The sequence below is a fragment of the Akebia trifoliata genome, chromosome 4 (genome assembly GCF_017979445.1).
Source record: "Akebia trifoliata isolate Shusen 1 chromosome 4, ASM1797944v1, whole genome shotgun sequence".
Lineage (NCBI taxonomy): Eukaryota > Viridiplantae > Streptophyta > Magnoliopsida > Ranunculales > Lardizabalaceae > Akebia > Akebia trifoliata.
Window position 1 is genome coordinate 37,738,114 of NC_141378.1, and position 18,548 is coordinate 37,756,661.

An 18,548-nucleotide genomic window follows, 5' to 3' on the forward strand; every position below is an offset into this window, starting at 1 on the left:
CAGTATTTATCTTGAGGAAATCTGTGTTTATCCTCTTATCTCGATCGTCTCTTTGATGGAGAGCCTCAACCATGGGATTAGGCTAGAAAAGTCCAAGCTAAAATTGTATTGAAGTTGATACAACTTATCTGTCTACATAAAGAAGAAAAAAAAATTACATAACTGGATAAATTTTACTTTTTACATAAATACTTTAAAACAATACGGGAAAGAAAATATGAATACTATTATACATTTTCATATTTAGTTTCACCTTGTAATTAAATTTGATTCTTATATATATTTAGGGAGAATCTCAAGAAGCCCTTCAGTTCTCCCCATAAGGTACATGTTCAGGTCACCCACTCTATGCCACCTCGTAAGGTTGAGATCTTCAAATCCTTGGAAGACTGGGCTGAGAATAACATCTTGGTACACTTGAAACCTGTGGAGAAATGTTGGCAACCACATGATTTCTTGCCAGATTCAGCCTCGGATGGATTTTATGAGCAAGTCAAGGAGTTGAGAGAGCGAGCAAAGGAAATCCCCGATGACTACTTTGTTGTATTGGTTGGAGATATGATTACAGAAGAAGCTCTCCCAACTTATCAAACATTTCTAAACATCCTAGATGGAGTTAGGGATGAAACAGGTGCCAGCCTCACCTCTTGGGCAATTTGGACAAGAGCGTGGACCGCCGAAGAGAACAGGCATGGAGATCTTCTCAACAAGTATCTCTATCTTTCTGGGAGAGTAGACATGAAACAAATTGAGAAAACAATTCAATATCTAATTGGGTCAGGAATGGTATGATCCTCACTTCAAACCTAGCTAATTGCATGCATGAGTTGTTTTTCATCAAACAATCAAAAAACTATTGGTAAATACCATCAATACCCTTATTTGATGAAAACCCAAATTTACCCTTTTAACTTGTTGCATATCTTGTGATAGGGGCAAAATCAATATTTACAAAATGGGTCGTGGTCTAATGAATCAGATCAAATAGTCAATCCAAATTAGTTGGATCTAATGGGTTGAATAAATGAGTTAGTTTGGGTCAGAGCCAAACAACTTTGATAGGTAAGTTTAGCAAAGTTGATTGACTTGACTTTGTCAAATATCTTGACTTTGACCGGTCTAATGCATGCCACATACGCCACAATCCAAGGAATTATTGTATCAAGAATAATGATTTTCTTACTCCCCCCTCTGGCATACTCCCCATACTCTCTTGACATGGCATTTGCTAGAACCATAGATTTTCCTCGAGATACATAACTGCAAATATTTATGGAGATGTGTAGTTGTGTATCTCAAGGAAAAAAAATCTATGGTTCTAGCACAGGCCACATCAGGAGAGTATGGGGGAGTATCTTAAAGGAGGGGAGTCAGACAATCACGACTCTTGTATAAAACTATAAATTGTGAGTTGTGATCTTCTAACTCTCCCCAAACTCTCCTAACGTGGCTGTCCATAGAACCATTGAGCTTTTCCTTGGGATACACAACTACATAAAATATCTCCCTTTTGAAATTTCCTTGAACTGTGGCTTACATGGCATGTATTGAGGTGTGTGAGGAGGAGGTCTTCCTCCTCCACCCTAGGTGCATACAATCTGGACTCTTTTTTTATTCTATGAGTCAAGAGTGATATTTGCAAACTAGAACACTTCCTCATCCTAGATAGGCACAAGCTATTCTTTTAGAACAATGTTCAATTTGTGAATAATATAGTTGCACATTGACCATGGTCCCAAATGTTATAAAATGTGTACTAATTTTCTATGGAAAGAAAAAGAATAAGTTTGAAATAATTCCTGATTTTTTAATTGAATGTAACAGAAATATGTTTCTTAAAAATAATGGTTGAGGCATGCACAACGTACTGTCCTATTATGAAATTCACCCCTACTACGGTACCACAGTCTGTAAGCGTTCACTCTCCAGGATACAACAACCCACATTTTCAGGAGAACACTTTTTTAGAATATATATATATATATATATATATATATATATATATATATATATAACACTTTTTTGACCAATCATATTTTTGTATAGGTGTCTTTTGGACTTGAGCCTTACCTAGTATAAGTCGGTCGGATTTGCTAGTCGGCCAATGGACTTTAAGCCTTGAACTGCTAACCTTTAGTATAAATCGAAATAATAGACTATGCACACATATTAATCAATCAATTATCAAATTCTATCGATGGTGTTTATTTTGATCTTGAACAAAATCTAGTATCATGAGTACTTTAGAGAGCTTAGCCTAAACTCTCATAGAATCGGCCCAATTCTACACTTATTTAGGTGTGCTTATGAGAAGTACCCTGTTATACTTCACTTTTACAAGTATAGGTAATATTAAGAAATTATACTTCAACCTTTCTTCTTTACAAGCAACATTATACACTTCATAGGAATGGACTTGGAACAATATGTTCTATTAGTGCTTTCTTTTAAATCACATATAACTGTTTCACATATTTCCCTCGAATTCAATGTAACTAACTCTATAAATAATCATTTTGTTAGAGGATCCGCTACATTATTCCTAGACTCTACAAAGTCAATAGAAATAATCTCATTAAAGAGTAATTGTTTTATGGAGTTGTCTTCGTTTAATATGCCTTAACTTACAATTATATACATTATTTTTTGCCCTCACAATAGTTGCTTGGTTGTCACAGTGAATAGATATAGCAGATATTAGCTTAAACAAAATAGGGATGTTAACAAGAAAATTTATAAGCCACTTAGTTTCTTTACCAGTCTTGTTCATGGTTATAAACTCAGATTCCATGATGGAACGAGTTATGCATGTTTGCTTAGTGGATTTCCATGGGAATGTTGCACCTCCAAGTGTGAAAATATATAGTCACTAGTGGATTTCGACTCTTTCGAGTCTGATATCCAATTGACATCACTATATCCTTCCAACACGGCAGGATAAATCAGGTTCAAAGGATGTTGTTATTCTAGTTCTCTTGCTTCTTCTAGGTTTTATATTAGATTCTTGTTCTTTAGATTCATTACTAGATATATCATTGTGAGATCTCTATAAAAGTTTTTTAATTTTATCCGTACAATGATACACATCCTCAAAAAATTCAATATCTTTGAATTCAATTATAATGTTAGGATTAATATTATTTACATCAGATTTATACGCAATCTATATGTACTATTATTAATAACATACCCAATAAAAATGCAATTTATAGTTTTAGGGTCTAAGTTAGTTCTTTTAGCAAGTGGACAGCCACTTTGGCTAAACACCCCCACACTTTCATGTATTTAAAAGTATATGTTCTACCTTTCCAAAGTTCATAACGTGGTTTTTCATAATTCTTTAATTGAATTTTATTTAAAATACAATAAAATGTCAAAAAGATTTCTATCCATAAATTTAGAGGTACACTTGAACTAACAAGTAATAAATTAACCATGTCTTTTAAAGTTCTATTTTTTCTTTCTACTATATCATTTTGGTTGGGAGAATAAGGAGCAGTTCTATGGGGTACAATTCCATTTCTTGATAAAATACAGTTAAAGGATTAGATTCATATTCTCCTCCTCAGCTAAATCTTAAAATTTTAATTTTCTTTTCAAGTTGATTTTCAACTTCAGATTTATAAATTTTAAATATTTTTAATGCTTCTTTACTACTTAAAAGATAAATCATACAAAATCTAATGTAATCATCAATAAAAGTTCTGAAATATTTTTTACCACCTCTAGAACAAACATATTTGAAATCATACAAATCAAAATGTATTAATTCTAAAGGTTTTCTAAAATTTTCAACATTTTTAAAAGGCTTTTTAGTAAATTTTGATTCAACACAAATTTCACATTTTTTAGATGTATCAATATGCATTTTAGAAATCATACCACTACTCATTAGTTTAATGACCAATCTATTATTAATATGCCAAATATTAGAATATTCAAAAACATAAGCAGAAGAAGTAGTATTATTAATAAAATTAGAAATTATATTTAGTTTGAATAGCCTATCAGATAGGTAGCTCTTACCGACAAACATTCCACTCTTTGCGATTACACATTTGTTAGACTCAAACACTATTTTGAAACCTCTCTTATTTAAAACAGGATTCAAAATCAAGTTTCTTCGAATGTCTTGAAGGTGAAGCACTTCATTCAGAGTTAGAATCTTACCAAATGTGAAATTTAAATTCACTTTTCCTTTTTTTTTATCACAACGGATGTAGATGAATTTCCCATGAAATTTTTTTCATATCTAACATTGTTGTAGGAGGAAAACATACCTCTCTCGGTGCATATGTGTTTGGTGTTTCCCATATCCACCCATCAATCATTGATATTTCCTAGCAGATTCACTTTTGAAACAATCGTTGATAGGTTCTGAGTTTTAGTCACATTGGCTTATTCTTGTTTCTGATGGTGTTGTTGATTTTTTCTCTTGTAACAGTCCTTAGCATGATGTCTGGGTTTATTGCAGAAATAGTAATTTTCTTTGATTTTCTATATATTGGATTTTGGACCATGCAAGTTCTTTACATTTTTTCTAGAATCTGAGTTTGAACTTTCTAGTGAATTTGGAAGGTTCTTCTTCCACTACATTCGCTTTAGAAATCATAGAATTTGTCTCATTTTTTCTATTATCTTCATCAATTCTAAGTCTTATCACTAGATTATTTAGTGTCATTTTATTTCTTTTATGTTTCAAATTATTTTTGAAGTTTTTCTAAGATGGTGGTAATTTTTTCAATTATAGATCTAACTTGGGATCCTTCAATTATACTCATGCCTTCGGCATGAATCTCATGAATAAGGATCTGTAACTTTTCGATTGTGATACTACATACTTAGAATCTACCATCTTAAAATCTAGAAAATGTCTAACAACAAATTTCTTTGTGCTGGCATCTTCTAGAGTATACTTCTTTTCAAGACTTTCCTATAAAGTCTTAGCAGATTCAACAGAGGAGTAAACATTATAAAGAACACTATTTAATCCATTTAAGATATAATTTCAGCACATGAAATTGGAGTGATCCCATTTCTGATATTTGTCTCTTTTAGTTTGGTCTTCCTCATTATCATCCAAAGAAACTGGTTATGGGTGATGATATGAGCTAAACGTAATGTTGTTAAATAGAAACATTTTCTGTTGTCAAAATTTGAAATTTTTACAATCGAACTTATCAGATTTTTCATTGTGCATGGAATTAGACACAGTCTCCATAGAAATCAATAATTGAATTTCGTTTTAGATTATTATAAAATGTGTATTGATTTCTTGTGGAAAGAGATAAAAAGTTAAAAATAATTCCTGATTTTTTAATTGAATGTAACATAACTAAGTAACCTAAAAATAATGGTTGAGGCATGAACAAAACATTATCCTAAAATGAAATTCGCTCTTGCTACGATACCATAGTTTGAAGGCGTTCACTCTCTTGGATAAACCAACCCACATTTTCAGTAGAATACTCTAATTGGAACGTAACTTCAGATTCGACGATATTGTGTGCTTTCTGTAGACGCGTGATTTTTTATTTCCAAAGATCAAAACTACAAAGATTCGGAGTCGCCACCATTCCTTTTTGTAAAAGGATGTGAATGGTCACCCGGGGTGTATTTTTTTTTTATATGTTATTTTGATGTTTATTGACTCTCGTACGGATAAGATATCGATCTACCTAAGATCTAGGTAAGTAGTTCAACTAGAGAAAGGAGAAGGTGTTAAGTACCCATTTCTCTCCACCAATTGGTGATAACTTCAAAATAACTTGGTTATTTTCGAATAAAATTAAATAATAAAAAAATTAATCAAATAATCGACAACTGGTACCTTAAGAAGGTTTTTGCTATCGACTTGAGTTATCATAATCATTTCATTAAAGGAGATGATCCTTATAAGCATCTAGCCTTGGGAACAATGTATATTTTTAAAAAGTGTTGGCTAATGATTATAGTTCTATTCTCATGGGTTGAGAAGGACCTAAATATCGATTACCTCAAAATGAGTTGAAGGATTTAAAAATTTTTTCCTTTTTTGAAAGTGGTTACAACCCCTATACTTTCAACCGAGCCAAAGTCTAATCTACTAGAGGTAGGGGAGGAGGAACATCACATCATAAGAGTTTCTAAAAGAAAAATTAAAGAGGTAAGAGGTAAAGTAGAATATGGAAATGAAGAGGGGAGAAAGGAGAGGTGCAATGTTTATGCTCAACCCACTTTGAGGCCTTGACTTATTCCTTTTTTCCTTCTTCTTCTTCTATACTTCTTGAGTTCTTAGTAAAATTAGGAAAATATATTTTAAGATGATATGATAATGTGAATGTGAGAATGGATTAGAAGAGAGTTGAGGAAAATATTTTTTATCTTAGACTTGGTACCATTTTAGAAGGTGAGAAAGGGTATTTATAGGTGTTGAGGATCGTTTTTAAGGGTAAAATAGGGTAAAAAGGTATAAGAATAGATAATGGTATGAGGTTTGAAGGTGAGGGATGTGAAATTTAGAGTTGAGATAAGCGTATTTGTGGAATGGGGGGTAAATGGATACTTTTTTATCTAAATAGATTAGATCTTCCCAACCCATTTGGGTTCAGTGTTTGGTGAGGTGAAATGATGTGGTGTTTAGCTAAAAGAATGAGTTGTGTAAAGAGTTAGGTGGTTAGGTTTTGGGAGATGACAAGTGTCCAAAAGATTTTGAAATAGAGTACTTAGGTGAATTGATTGAAAGGAAAGAGTGTGGGGATGGCTCGTGGGGATGGGTTGAAAGTGAATGATGAGAGAAAGATATGGGTTGTAATGTAGGTTAATAGTTTTGTTAGAGAAAGGTGATGGGTTAAGCTTATGACATGAAGTATGGAAGGTGATTTTGTTAGAGAGAAGTGATTAGTTAGGTTGGGTAGAATGATTTTTTGAGAGGTGAGTTGTGGTGAGAACAAGTGTCCTATTTGATGATCAAGTGTTAATTGGTTGATGTGGGTAATGGTTTATGGATTATGGTTATGGATATGGATGTGATTTTGAATAGATGTTGGCTTTGACATGTTGGGCTTAGGATTTTGGGAAGATTTAGGTTTTAGGATTGACTAGGATTTAAGGTTTGGGCTACATGGGATTAGGGTTAGGTTAGGTTTGAGTTTTGACTAGGGTTTAGTTCATTTTAGGGTGAGGTGGACAACAATTTTTAGGGAATTGAGGGTTGGTCAACTTTAATCGGCCTTAGGGTAGTTTCGGATTTGAAAATGGAGCAGTGAGAGATGGAAAAGGTGGGGAGCATGCAAAGCCTCGTTGTAGGTCCATATGACCTTTAGGGGTCTTAGGAACCTTTAATTTGATAAAAATACTGAATTTCGTCAATTTATGCTTTTTGAGACACGTTGACGATTTTTGCTAGAAAATTACTTTTTATTTTTCTTTTCGAATGGGGATCCGTACAAATTGAGGTGTCTACAACTGCCCCTCTTTTTTTAGTATTTGCGTGTAAAGAACTATAAAGAATAAATTTAACTCATGTTTGTACGGGCTCGAAAGCTTTGTTAAAAATACGATTTCAAAACACCGAGTGGATTGAAGAATTTTTTTTTAGAAAGTGGCTACCCAAACACGGGGTCATACAAGGTTGGCCTTGTAATTCCTTAATCTTAGGGCACGGAGCTCGTTTAAGATCTCAGATTTGATGATGAATTTTGAAATTCTGGTATTTTTGGTTGTGTTTCGACAAATTAGGATTGAATGTAACTCAAAAAGGTTTTTTTTTATATGTTTTAAATTTTTTGATACGTTCAAATAATAAAACTTTTTGGAAGAACTAAAGTACTTGTGATGATTTTTTAACAGGTCTACATCGAAAAGTCTTTCAAACTTACCGTAACACTCTTTAATTGTAGTGGTTGAAAAAAAGAAAACATGATCTTCCCAAATTTTGAATCTGACAAGGCTGAAATCTGTTATAAATAAGGCGATCTTCTAGGCTAGGAGTCTGACAGGGATAAAACCGATTGTGCAAAGTAGAGATGAGATTTGCAATCTAAGTACGTTTCGATAAAAATGATTTTGTTTTAAATGACGAACCTATGAAATCTAAGGAAGATCAAGATTATTTTTCCTCGATTTTTTGATTTTTTTTTTTCTATTTTTAAAAAGACTAAGAATATCGTGTAGTTTATATTCATGCAACAAAAAACAACATGTAGTTTAGGCTCTTATTGAGGAGCATTAGATAGTTTATGCTCGTACAAGAAGCAATAAGTAATTTTAGGTTCTTACTAAGGAGCAACATGTAGTTTAGGCTCTTACTGAGGAGCAACATGTAGTTTAGGCTCTTACTAAGGAGTAACACGTAATTTAAACTTGTACTGAAGAGCATTATGCAATTTAGGCTCTTGCAAAGGAGCAATATGCAATTTAGACTCTTACAAAAGAGCAACAAGTAGTTTTAGGCTCTTACTGAGGAGCGACATATAGTTTAGGCTCTTACTGAGGAGCGACATGTACTTTCGACTCTTATTGAGGAGTGACATACAGTTTAGGCTCTTATTTATGAGCAACAAGTAGTTTTAGTATTAGGCTTTTGTTTAGGAGCAACAAGTAGTTTTAAGCTCTTGTGAGGAGTGATATGCAACTTAGGCTCTTGCTTAGGAGCAACAAGTAGTTTTATGATCTTACTGAGGAGCGATATGCAGTTTAGGCTCATGTTTAGGAGCAACAAGTAGTTTCAGGCTTTTACTAAGGAGCAATATCCAGTTTAGGCTCTTGCTTATGAGCAAGATTTTAAGACAGCGTTTATGCAAAATAGTTTTGATAATTATTGGCCTCTGATAATTTGATACCTTATTTTTAAGGAATAAATTAAATTTTTCGTTACTGACCCAAAATACTAATTTGGCATGATGGATGTAGAAAACTCTTTGTTTTTTGTTTTTTGTTTTTTATTTTTTTTTTACTTTAAAATCATCATTTTAGTATGAACAAAATGACCAGATCAAGAATCCGACATTGTTGAATACTGACCAAGGTATGTTTGTCAAATAGATATTAGTTTTCCTCAATTCTCTTTAAGGTCCCTTAGAGTCATCCCCACTATCGAATATCAACCAAAGGATAGAAAATGATTGGATGGTGTTTGATGATGAAATAAAGGATTGTGTGATAATTGGTGATTAATGGTAGACTTCAGAATCTGTTCAAGATATTTATATATCAATGATTATTCAGACTTCAAACATTTTTGAAGTAGAGATGATTGGTAGATACAGATGATCTTTCTTCTCCTTTTTTTGGCCATTCATGCCCCTAGTGCCAATTACGATTTTCAGCATGTCTGGCTCTATAATTTTTACACATCGATGCCTTTTCAAGTTTTCATCATGCCTATGGTATTTGATCTTGTTATTATTTGATTTTTTTTACCCACAACACCTTTGTAGGTTTTCACTATACCCTTTCAAGTCACGATACACTTCTTGTAAACTCCTCTTAAATAATTATTCCTTCATCGCCAACGAACATTCGTGGTAGAAGTATTCTTTTCATACCATTTCTCAATTAGAAAGGACTTAATGTTAGGATGTAACGTGGATAGGGTTGAGGTACGCAAAGAAATGGTATAGGCTCGAATATGAAATTTGATATAATGGATAAGTTGAACCGACGGTTTACCTTTTATTCTTTTTTTTTTTTTTTTGTTTGAGAATGAAACTACATCTCATTTTTGCATGAGTCAGAAATAACTCATTTACACACGTTTGAGAGCATCAAGCAGGATGGCGGATTTAGAAGACAATTACCCAAGCACGGGGTATGACAGGGTTTAGTCTTATTAAATTCCTTAATCTCGTGGCACGGAGCTCATTTGAAATCTTGGATTTGATGAAATTTGATGATTGATGGAAAATGGCTATCCAAGCACAGGTTGTGATAGGGTTTGCCTTATTAATTCCTCAATTTCCTAGCTCATAGTTCCTTTGAAATCTTGGATTCGATGGATTTTGGGATGGTTGATGCTTTTAACCATACTTCATTGACTTTGATCCAAGTCACTTTGAACGAGATTTTTTTCCTCCTTTTTTTCATTTTTTTCAATGATATTTTCTCGATTTTTTTCAAAATTTCCCTAGTGTGGGGTGGCATACCTTGGTTCTAGGTAATTGAAGGATAATAATGTCTCGAGTAAGTTGACTAACGGTAGATATGTTAGGGTAGTAGAAGGAAGGCCCCTCATCATTTCAAGATTTGATTTTTCGAGAATATTTTTTTATGTCACTTAATGTTTATCGACTTAAGAGATAGAATTTTTACAGATTCGAATCCTTGATGGTGGTTGATCCTTCGTAATTAAACTAGAATCTTCTCATTTTATTTTGCTGGACTTTCGTTGATCTGCTCTCCTTTTCGACATTCTTTTGATGTTCTTATTCATTTGTTTATCATTTTCGATATGCTTCCTAGGGATCATTAGGATCGTTCGTTTAGGCTAGTCCCTGAATCGGCACATATATTTTTATTTTCTTCTTCGATAAGTCTTGTAAGAAATAACTTCAAGGAAAAATAAATTAGTATATCATTCACATGAACTTTTTTTCAAGTTGCGAGTTCTATTTGAGAATTGAACATTGAAGTAGAAGTATTGGTCAAAAAGGACTTTATGCTTTTAAAATGAAGGTTTTTGAAAGATGAATGGGATTTTTTGTCTTGGGGTTGAGAAATATGGTGAGTATCTAAGTTTTGGCAAAAAGTTTTATTCTTTTATTGGCCAAGAGTAATCAAAATGGGTTGAAAAGAGTATGACGATAATCTTTAGGTTTTTGGGTCATCTTCAGTCCTCTAATCGAATCGAGTCTGGCTCTTCAACATTTGATAGGACACCCATATCGTCATTAATTCCAAGTTCTTTGTAGTCATGAAGCTCATAATTGAAAAAAAAATTGAAATATTTTGATTTTGATTTTTTTTTAAATATATATTTCTTAGGTAGGTAATAATAATTTTTTGTTTTTTTTTTAAATGGACACTCTGAATTAATACCCTTCTTGAAGACAAAGGTCCGATAAATATTCTCAAGAAGGGAATGCGACCCACTTTTTTTTTGAAATTTTTTATTTTTATATATTTTTTTTAAGATGGACATTCTAAATTAATGTCATTCTTAAGGACAAATGTCCGTTAAATGTTCCAAAGAAGGGAATGCATTTTTTTAAAAATTTTAAATATTTTTTTATTTTTTTAAAGGTGGACATTCTAAATTAATACCCTTCCTAAGGATGAATGTTCGATAAATATTCTCAAGAAGGGAATGCAGTTTTAAAAAAAAAAAATTTTGTTTTCTTACATTCTAACTTTATCTAAGTAGACTATCATGCTTATGCCTCAAAGTTTGCAAAATCAAAGATCAAGCTGGTTCGGATCCCGTTCTCAACTTGATCTGCCACTTATACTAAGTTTGAGAAGGTGCTTGTAATGTATCCCACCAAGTGAGTGTAAAATGTGTGTCCTAATGTCAAGATAAATATGGTATTCATCTCTTGTTTAGTCATTGCTGGCCTCACTTGTAAAGTTGACTTTTGCTATCTCTAAGCATACTCCTTCACTATCTCTCTAGGTTTTGTGTCATTTATGTCATGTCATTTTGATCCAACCCCATGTCTGTATTGAACCTGTAGTTGTGCCAAAATATTTCGACCAGGTCCCGCTAGCCTTTGATGAGCATATGGTCCAATCCCAAGAACCATTTGAGGCTGACCCTGTCAGGCTTCTTTCAAATAGTTGCACTAGTAATCTGTCAGATGCGACTAAGGGCATCCTATCCAGTTGTACTTCTCGAATTCTGGGCATTTAAATTTAGTCGGTAACTGGGCCTAGGGATAAAAATAGAGGTCCTTGAACCTACTCCCTCCTAAGGTGTTAAAGCCCTTGATTCTCCTCATCTTTTCTTGGAGAGACTCAATCTGTTGGGCAATCTTCTCGTTTGTTGTGCTCTTGGTTTCCATTGCCCTGTAGTCACACTCGTTATCGTGAATAACCACATGAGGTGGTTGATTATATGGAATGTAGAACGGAGGCCCTTGATATCCCAAAATTGTGGGTGGCAAGGTAGTCTGTTGCCCTTGTGGTGGTTACTTTGGGGAATCAAGATTCAATACCAACGCTTTGTGTGGTACTGTCTAGGCTTGTATTAAACTAGCGTTGGCCAACATGACACTTAGCATCTTCTCTTGTCTCTTTGTGATTTCTAATAATGCAGTTATTCTTGCGTCGATGTTGGTTGTCTCTATTGCTACTGGTTATAATGCCTCAGAAGTACTCATTGTCGATGAAGATCAAAGGAAATATAGAGGCTTTTCGGGATGTTTGTATTTCTTTCATTTGGCCACTTGTGAATACAAAAAACTAAGTGGATATTGTTTACAAAAAAGTAAGATGCATGATGTTTTATTAGGTCAAGTTAAGTTATTTATTTTAAAGAAAAAAGTTTTTCGGCGCAAAGTCAACATCAACACGAAGTTGGCATCAGCACGGAGTTGGATTGTGCGTTTCTGAGAAAGCGGGTTACATCAGCTCGGGGTTGGCATCGGCATAGAGCCAGCATCAACGCGGAGTTGGACGACATATTTTTTTTTCTTTTTGAACAGACCCCCACTCGAAAAGACAAAAAAAAAAAAAGTAATTTTCTAGCAAAATTCATCAACAGGCCTCAAGAAGCCCAAATTGCCGAAATTCGGCATTTTAATCAAATCAAAGGTTCCTAAGACCCCTAAAGGTATAATGGACCCACAATGAGGTTTTGCATGCTCCCCACCTTTTCCGTTTCTCACCGCTCCATTCTCAAATCTGAAACTACCTTAAGACCGCTTAAAGCCCCACCAAACCTCAATTTCCTAAAAATCGGTGTCCACCTCACCCTAAAATGAACTCAACCCTAGTCAAGACTCAAACCTAACCTAACCTTAATCCAATGCAACCCAAACCTTAAACCCAAGTCAATCCTGGAACCTAAATCTTCCCAAAACCCTAAGCCTAACATGTCAAAGCCCATATCTATTCAAACTCACATCCATATCCATAATCATAATCCATAAACCATTACCCATATCAGCCAATCAACACTTGATCATCAAATGGGACACTAGTTCTCACCACAACTCACCTCCCAAAAAATCATTCTACCCAACCTAACTCATCACTTTTCTCTAACAAAACCACCTTCCATACTTAATGCCATAAACTTAACCCATCATCTTTCTCTAATAAAATTATTAACTCACATCAGAACTCAACCCATTCTCACAAGCCATCCCCACAACCCTTCCCTTTATTCAACTCATTTAAGTACTCCATCTCTACACCTTTTGGACACTTGTCACCATTCCTTTCATCCTCCCAAAACCAAACCACTTTACTCCTTACACAACCCATTTTTTCAATCAAACACCACATCATTTCACATCACCAAATACTCAACTCAAATGGATTGGGGATCTAATCTATTTGGATAAAAAAAACTATTCATTTACCCCCCATTCCATAAATACCCTCATCTCAACTCTAAATTTCATACCCCTCACCTTCAAATCTCATATCATTCTCCACTCTTCTACCTTTTTACCCTATCCTACCCTAAAAAGTAATCCTCCACACTTATAAATATCCCCCTACTTTCTAAAATGGTATCAAGTCTAGGACAAAAAAGTTTCCTTTATCTCTTTTCTACTCCATTATCACATTCCCACATCATCTTAAAACATATTCTGCTAATTCTACTAAAGACTCAAGAAAGTATAGAAGAAGAAGAAGGAAGGAAGGAGGAAAGAAGGAACAAATCAAGGCCTCAAGATGGGTTGAGCATAAGCATTGCATCCCCCTTCTCCATTTCTCTCTTCTACCTCACACCTCTCCTCTTTAATTTTTTTTTTAGAAAGACTCTTAAGATGTGATGTTCCCCCTCCCCTATCTCTAGTAGATCGGACTTTGGTTCGGTTGAAAGTATAGGGGTTGTAACCACCTTCAAAAAAGAAAAATCTCTTTAAACCCTTAAACTCATTTTGAGAAAATCGGTATTTGGGTCTTTCTCAACCCATGAGAATAGACCCATAACCATTAGCCAACACTTTTCAAAAATATATATTATTCCCAAGGCTAGATGTCTATAAGGATTATCTCCTTTAATAAGATGATTCCTTTAACTCAAGTCAATAGCAAATCCCTTCTTAGGGTATAAGTTGTCGATCGTTTGACTATTTTCTTTTTTTATTTCATTTTATTTGAAAATGACAGAGTTATTTTAAAATTACTACCAATTGGTGGAGAGAAATGGGTGCTTAGCACCTTTTCTTTTCTCTAATTGAATCACTTACATTGATCTTAAGTGGATCGGTATGTTATTTGTACGAAAGTCATTAAATGCCAAAATGACATTTTTTCTACAAATACACTCGGGTGACCATTCACACCCTTTTACAAAAAGAAATGGTGGAGACTCCAAATCTTCGTAGTTGTGATATTTGGAAATAAAAAATCATACGTCTACAACTGGCAACTCCACTGAGGAAACTAGGTTCAACCCTCGTGTCAACTCGATCATTTTGAAATTTTTTTTTATGTTGTTTGAGTTTTCTTTGTTTACATATGAAATATTGTAATATTTATTTTCTTTGCTTTCTTTCATTACATACTTGTAAGGAGGTCAATGATAAAAATAAAAAAAAAGAATGCACAAGCACTTGCGAGTATAGCCCATTGCACAAATCACTCCACCCTCAAAAATATTAAGTCCCGATGCTTAGTAGTTCTACGGCTTGAGATCGTTATTTCAAGTGTCGATGATGAACACATTAAGTCCGATCACCAACTTATGACGTGTGTGCTCCAGTATGCATCGAGGTTTGAAGATCAGGTAACCATAATCTACCTATTAACCGCATGCATATTCCTGACTAGATGTGCTAGAACACGTGTTTTAAAGGAACACATCGACCCCCAATGACGAGTTGTATTTATTTTCGAGGCCTCGAAGCCCAAGTTGTAAGTCCACGAAGGCAAGTTGTATAGTCCTAGGAGTATTTTTTTCCTTTACTTATTTCCCTAGGTTAGAAGGGAAAATCCTTTTTTTTATTCGTGCATATCATCAAAAAGAAAAAGAAAAAAAAATGTATTTTCTTCTTGGCTCAAGCCAAAAATCAGAGGCAATATGCCTTAAGTTTGGACCAACAAACTAAAAAAAAAGAAAAAAAAATTTGGTTGAAAATAGTCGTACTGGTCTGTGTTTCAAGCACAGACAAGTATAAAATACCTTGGTTCGTACTTGAAATACGGACTTAAAAAAAACTATTTTTTTTGCTCATTTCGTTCTTTATATCAGTCATGACAACTTTTTTTCTTGGGTTTTTTTTTGTTTTGAATTTTAAGGCCTAAAAATGCTTAAATGAACCGTTTTTATCATTTTAAATAGGATCTCGACTCTCCTAAGTGTCCATGTATGATCCAAATTGAGTCCGCTTATTCTCTATCAATCAAAGTTAATTCAGATCCAATGTAGCGTACTATCGACCTCGGTCACAATCAAACCCACTATCATCCATTATCGAGAGTTAACTTAAATAAGGTTCACGACTTATAAATACTCTAAACTGAGTCCACTACCCATATTCACTTCGACCTGTGTCCACGACCTGTGTCCAATCCTAACCGGGTCCATGATCCATATCCAATCCGAATCGGGTCTACGACCCATGTCCAATCCGAACCGGGTCCACGACCCGTGTTTAATCCGAATCAGGTCCACGACCTGTGTCCAATTCAAATCGGGTCCACGACTCCGTATCCATCCAAACCAGGTCCACGACCCGTATCCAATCCAAATCGGATCCATGACTCACATCTATCCAAATCAGGTCCACGACCCGTATTCATTCCAAATCAAGTCCACAACCCGTATCCATTCCAAATCGGGTTCACGACTTGTATTTATTTCAAATTAGGTCCACAACCTATATCCAATCCAAATTGGGTGCACGACCTGTATCCATTCCAACCGGGTCCATGATCTACATCCGACCTAAATCGATTCCATGATCCACATTTGACCCAAACCAGGTCCATCCTCCAATTTCGACCCAAATCATGTCTATGATCTATGTGTGACCCAACAAAGTCGACAATCAACCGATCAACGTAAATGATAAAATAATTTTTTTTAAAACAAGCAAAGTAAAAAAAATGGAGATTTGAAGGTACCAATTGCACTTCTTGATCAAAGATAGTATCTAAAAATGATCTTACCATGTCGATATAAGGGGAATAGACTATGTTTATTCAAGGAAATTAGGCGATTTAATAGCGCCCTTATGAAGTGTTGTGCGCCACCTCTTTCCTAGGGATCTGACTGGTCGATCTTGATTTTAGATAACTGAATTGGAGGCTAACAAAAAAAACAAACAAACCAAAAAAATATATATATTTTTCCAACTCGATTTATTCGTAAGAATCTATTTTTACAAAATATTTTTTTCAACTCCGCATTGATGTAATCTCTTTTTTCAAAATTATACCAACTTTGTGTTGATGTCAGCTCTGTGTTGATGTAACCATCCTCACAAAATATGTAATCCAGTTCCACGCTGATGCCAGTCCTACACTGATGTAATTCACTCTCTCAAAAGCACACAATCCAGCTCCGTGCTGATGTCAATGAAGATTATAAGTATATTGATGGCTATAAAACAACAAAAAAATTTAAATAAGAGAGTAGTCACAGACCTCTTCATTTTAAATTGGTTCAGAATAGACACCAATAACGAGCCTTCGCACGCACCCACGTGAGATATAAATCCGAGAATGTCCACAGTTTTCCTCTTGGGCCCCCGTGTGAGCGCGTGAGACCACCAACTACTTCTATCAACTTTATAGCTAATAGAAGCACAATTATTTAACAGTTGCAAATCAACTCTTTTCCTAGTCGATATGGGACTAAAATTACACAAGGCAAAGTCAATACTAACAACTAAAGCATAAAGCATAAAACAAAAGTTAAAAAAACCTAAAGTTGAGATTGGATTTTTACCCTATGGTTTAAACCCATTGAATATAAAAGGTTTTCAAAGTTAACCCTCTAAATTCCAACGCCAAAAACGAATTTACTGAATGATTTTACCTTGATTGACTGAAGGCAAAAAAAATTTTCAAAATAATTTGCTTGATCTTATGGCTTGGTAATCAATTTGTTTTTGAGCTATGGTCGTCCAAGAGCTCAGTATTTATAGATTGAACTCAATGATATAAACACACAAGACGTACAATTTTGTTTTTAATTCCTTCAGATAAGTTGATTAATTGTTTCTCTTAAAATTTCTCTTTCATGACTATTTATTTTAGGATGTTGGGACCGAGAACAACCCCTACCTTGGATTCATCTACACATCTTTCCAAGAGAGGGCAACCTTCATTTCCCATGGAAACACTGCCAGGCTTGCAAAGGACTACGGGGACTTTAAATTGGCACAAATATGTGGAACAATTGGTGCAGATGAGAAGCGTCACGAAACCGCCTACACCAAGATTGTCAAAAAACTTTTCGAGATTGATCCAAATGGTACTATATTGGCATTTTCCGACATGATGAAGAAGAGGATACTGATGCCAGCATATTTGATGTACGATGGCCGAGATGATGATCTCTTCGAACGATTCTCAGCCATTGCGAAAAGGTTGGGGGTTTACACAGCCAAGGACTATGCCAATATAGTAGAGTTTTTTGTGGGGCAGTGGAATGTGGAGAAGTTAACAGGACTCTCTGGAGAAAGTAGAAAGGCTCAGGACTATATTTGTGGTTTGGCTCCAAAGTTCAGGAAGTTGGAAGAAAGAGCTTCTCAGAGAGCCAAGCAAGCACCCATCGTTCCTTGCAGTTGGATTTTTGATAGAGAAGTGAAACTCTAACTTTATCATGGAAGTAAGTATTGAAATAAAAAGGGATTATAGAAGAAGATTAAAGGAATAAGAAAATTTCTCCTGTGGCATGTAAAATATATTACTGCATTGTTTTATATATAGACAACAGATGTCCCCACTCTACTTGTGAAACAAATAATATGGTGTTTGAGATAATGTGAAATTCCTTGATAGTACAAATAGGTACATAACTCCTATTATATAGAGAGCTAGAGACATAGTACAAATAGGTACATAACACCTCTAACTACATGATCTAACCTTAGAGAATATGATGCAGTCACTGGGCAGAGCCAGGATTTTTCCCATGTGAGGGCAACCAAGGGTGATTTTTTTTTTTTTGTGGGGACAATTAAGAGTAAAAAAAAAAATAGTTGTGGGGGCAACTAAGAGTTGAAAAAAAAAAATTTTCTTTTTTTTTTTTTGGGGGGGGGGGGGGGCAATAGTGGCAGATCTTTTTATCTACGGCTAAAATCTGTCACAATAGCTCAATAATCCATAGACTTTGAAAATTCTTGTGGGGGCAAGTGCCCCCACTGTAAATCCGCCCTTGATTATTGCAGTGTGTCTCAATAAACCTGAATACAATGCAATATAACTGATTCTCTAATAGTTCA

General features: G+C 34.6%; 1 protein-coding gene across 1 annotated transcript; it reads left to right on the top strand.

The window, feature by feature from the left end:
• The first annotated feature begins 329 nt into the window (after nt 1-329).
• On the top strand, nt 330-17,919 carry LOC147404872 (stearoyl-[acyl-carrier-protein] 9-desaturase, chloroplastic-like). Its single transcript, XM_086437771.1, has 2 exons — nt 330-786; nt 17,359-17,919. Exons 1-2 carry the CDS (start codon nt 349-351, stop codon nt 17,917-17,919), a joined length of 999 nt encoding a protein of 332 aa, XP_086293897.1. The 5' UTR covers nt 330-348.
• Nucleotides 17,920-18,548: the final 629 nt, after the last annotated feature.

What these genes read in the sequence shown, in the direction of transcription:
- LOC147404872 (XM_086437771.1), top strand. Translation starts at nt 349, where the DNA reads ATGCCACCTCGTAAGGTTGAGATCTTCAAATCCTTGGAAGACTGGGCT. An exon ending in ATCTAATTGGGTCAGGAATG is followed by an intron (nt 787 to 17,358) that starts GTATGATCCTCA and finishes TATTTATTTTAG; the next exon opens with GATGTTGGGACCGAGAACAA.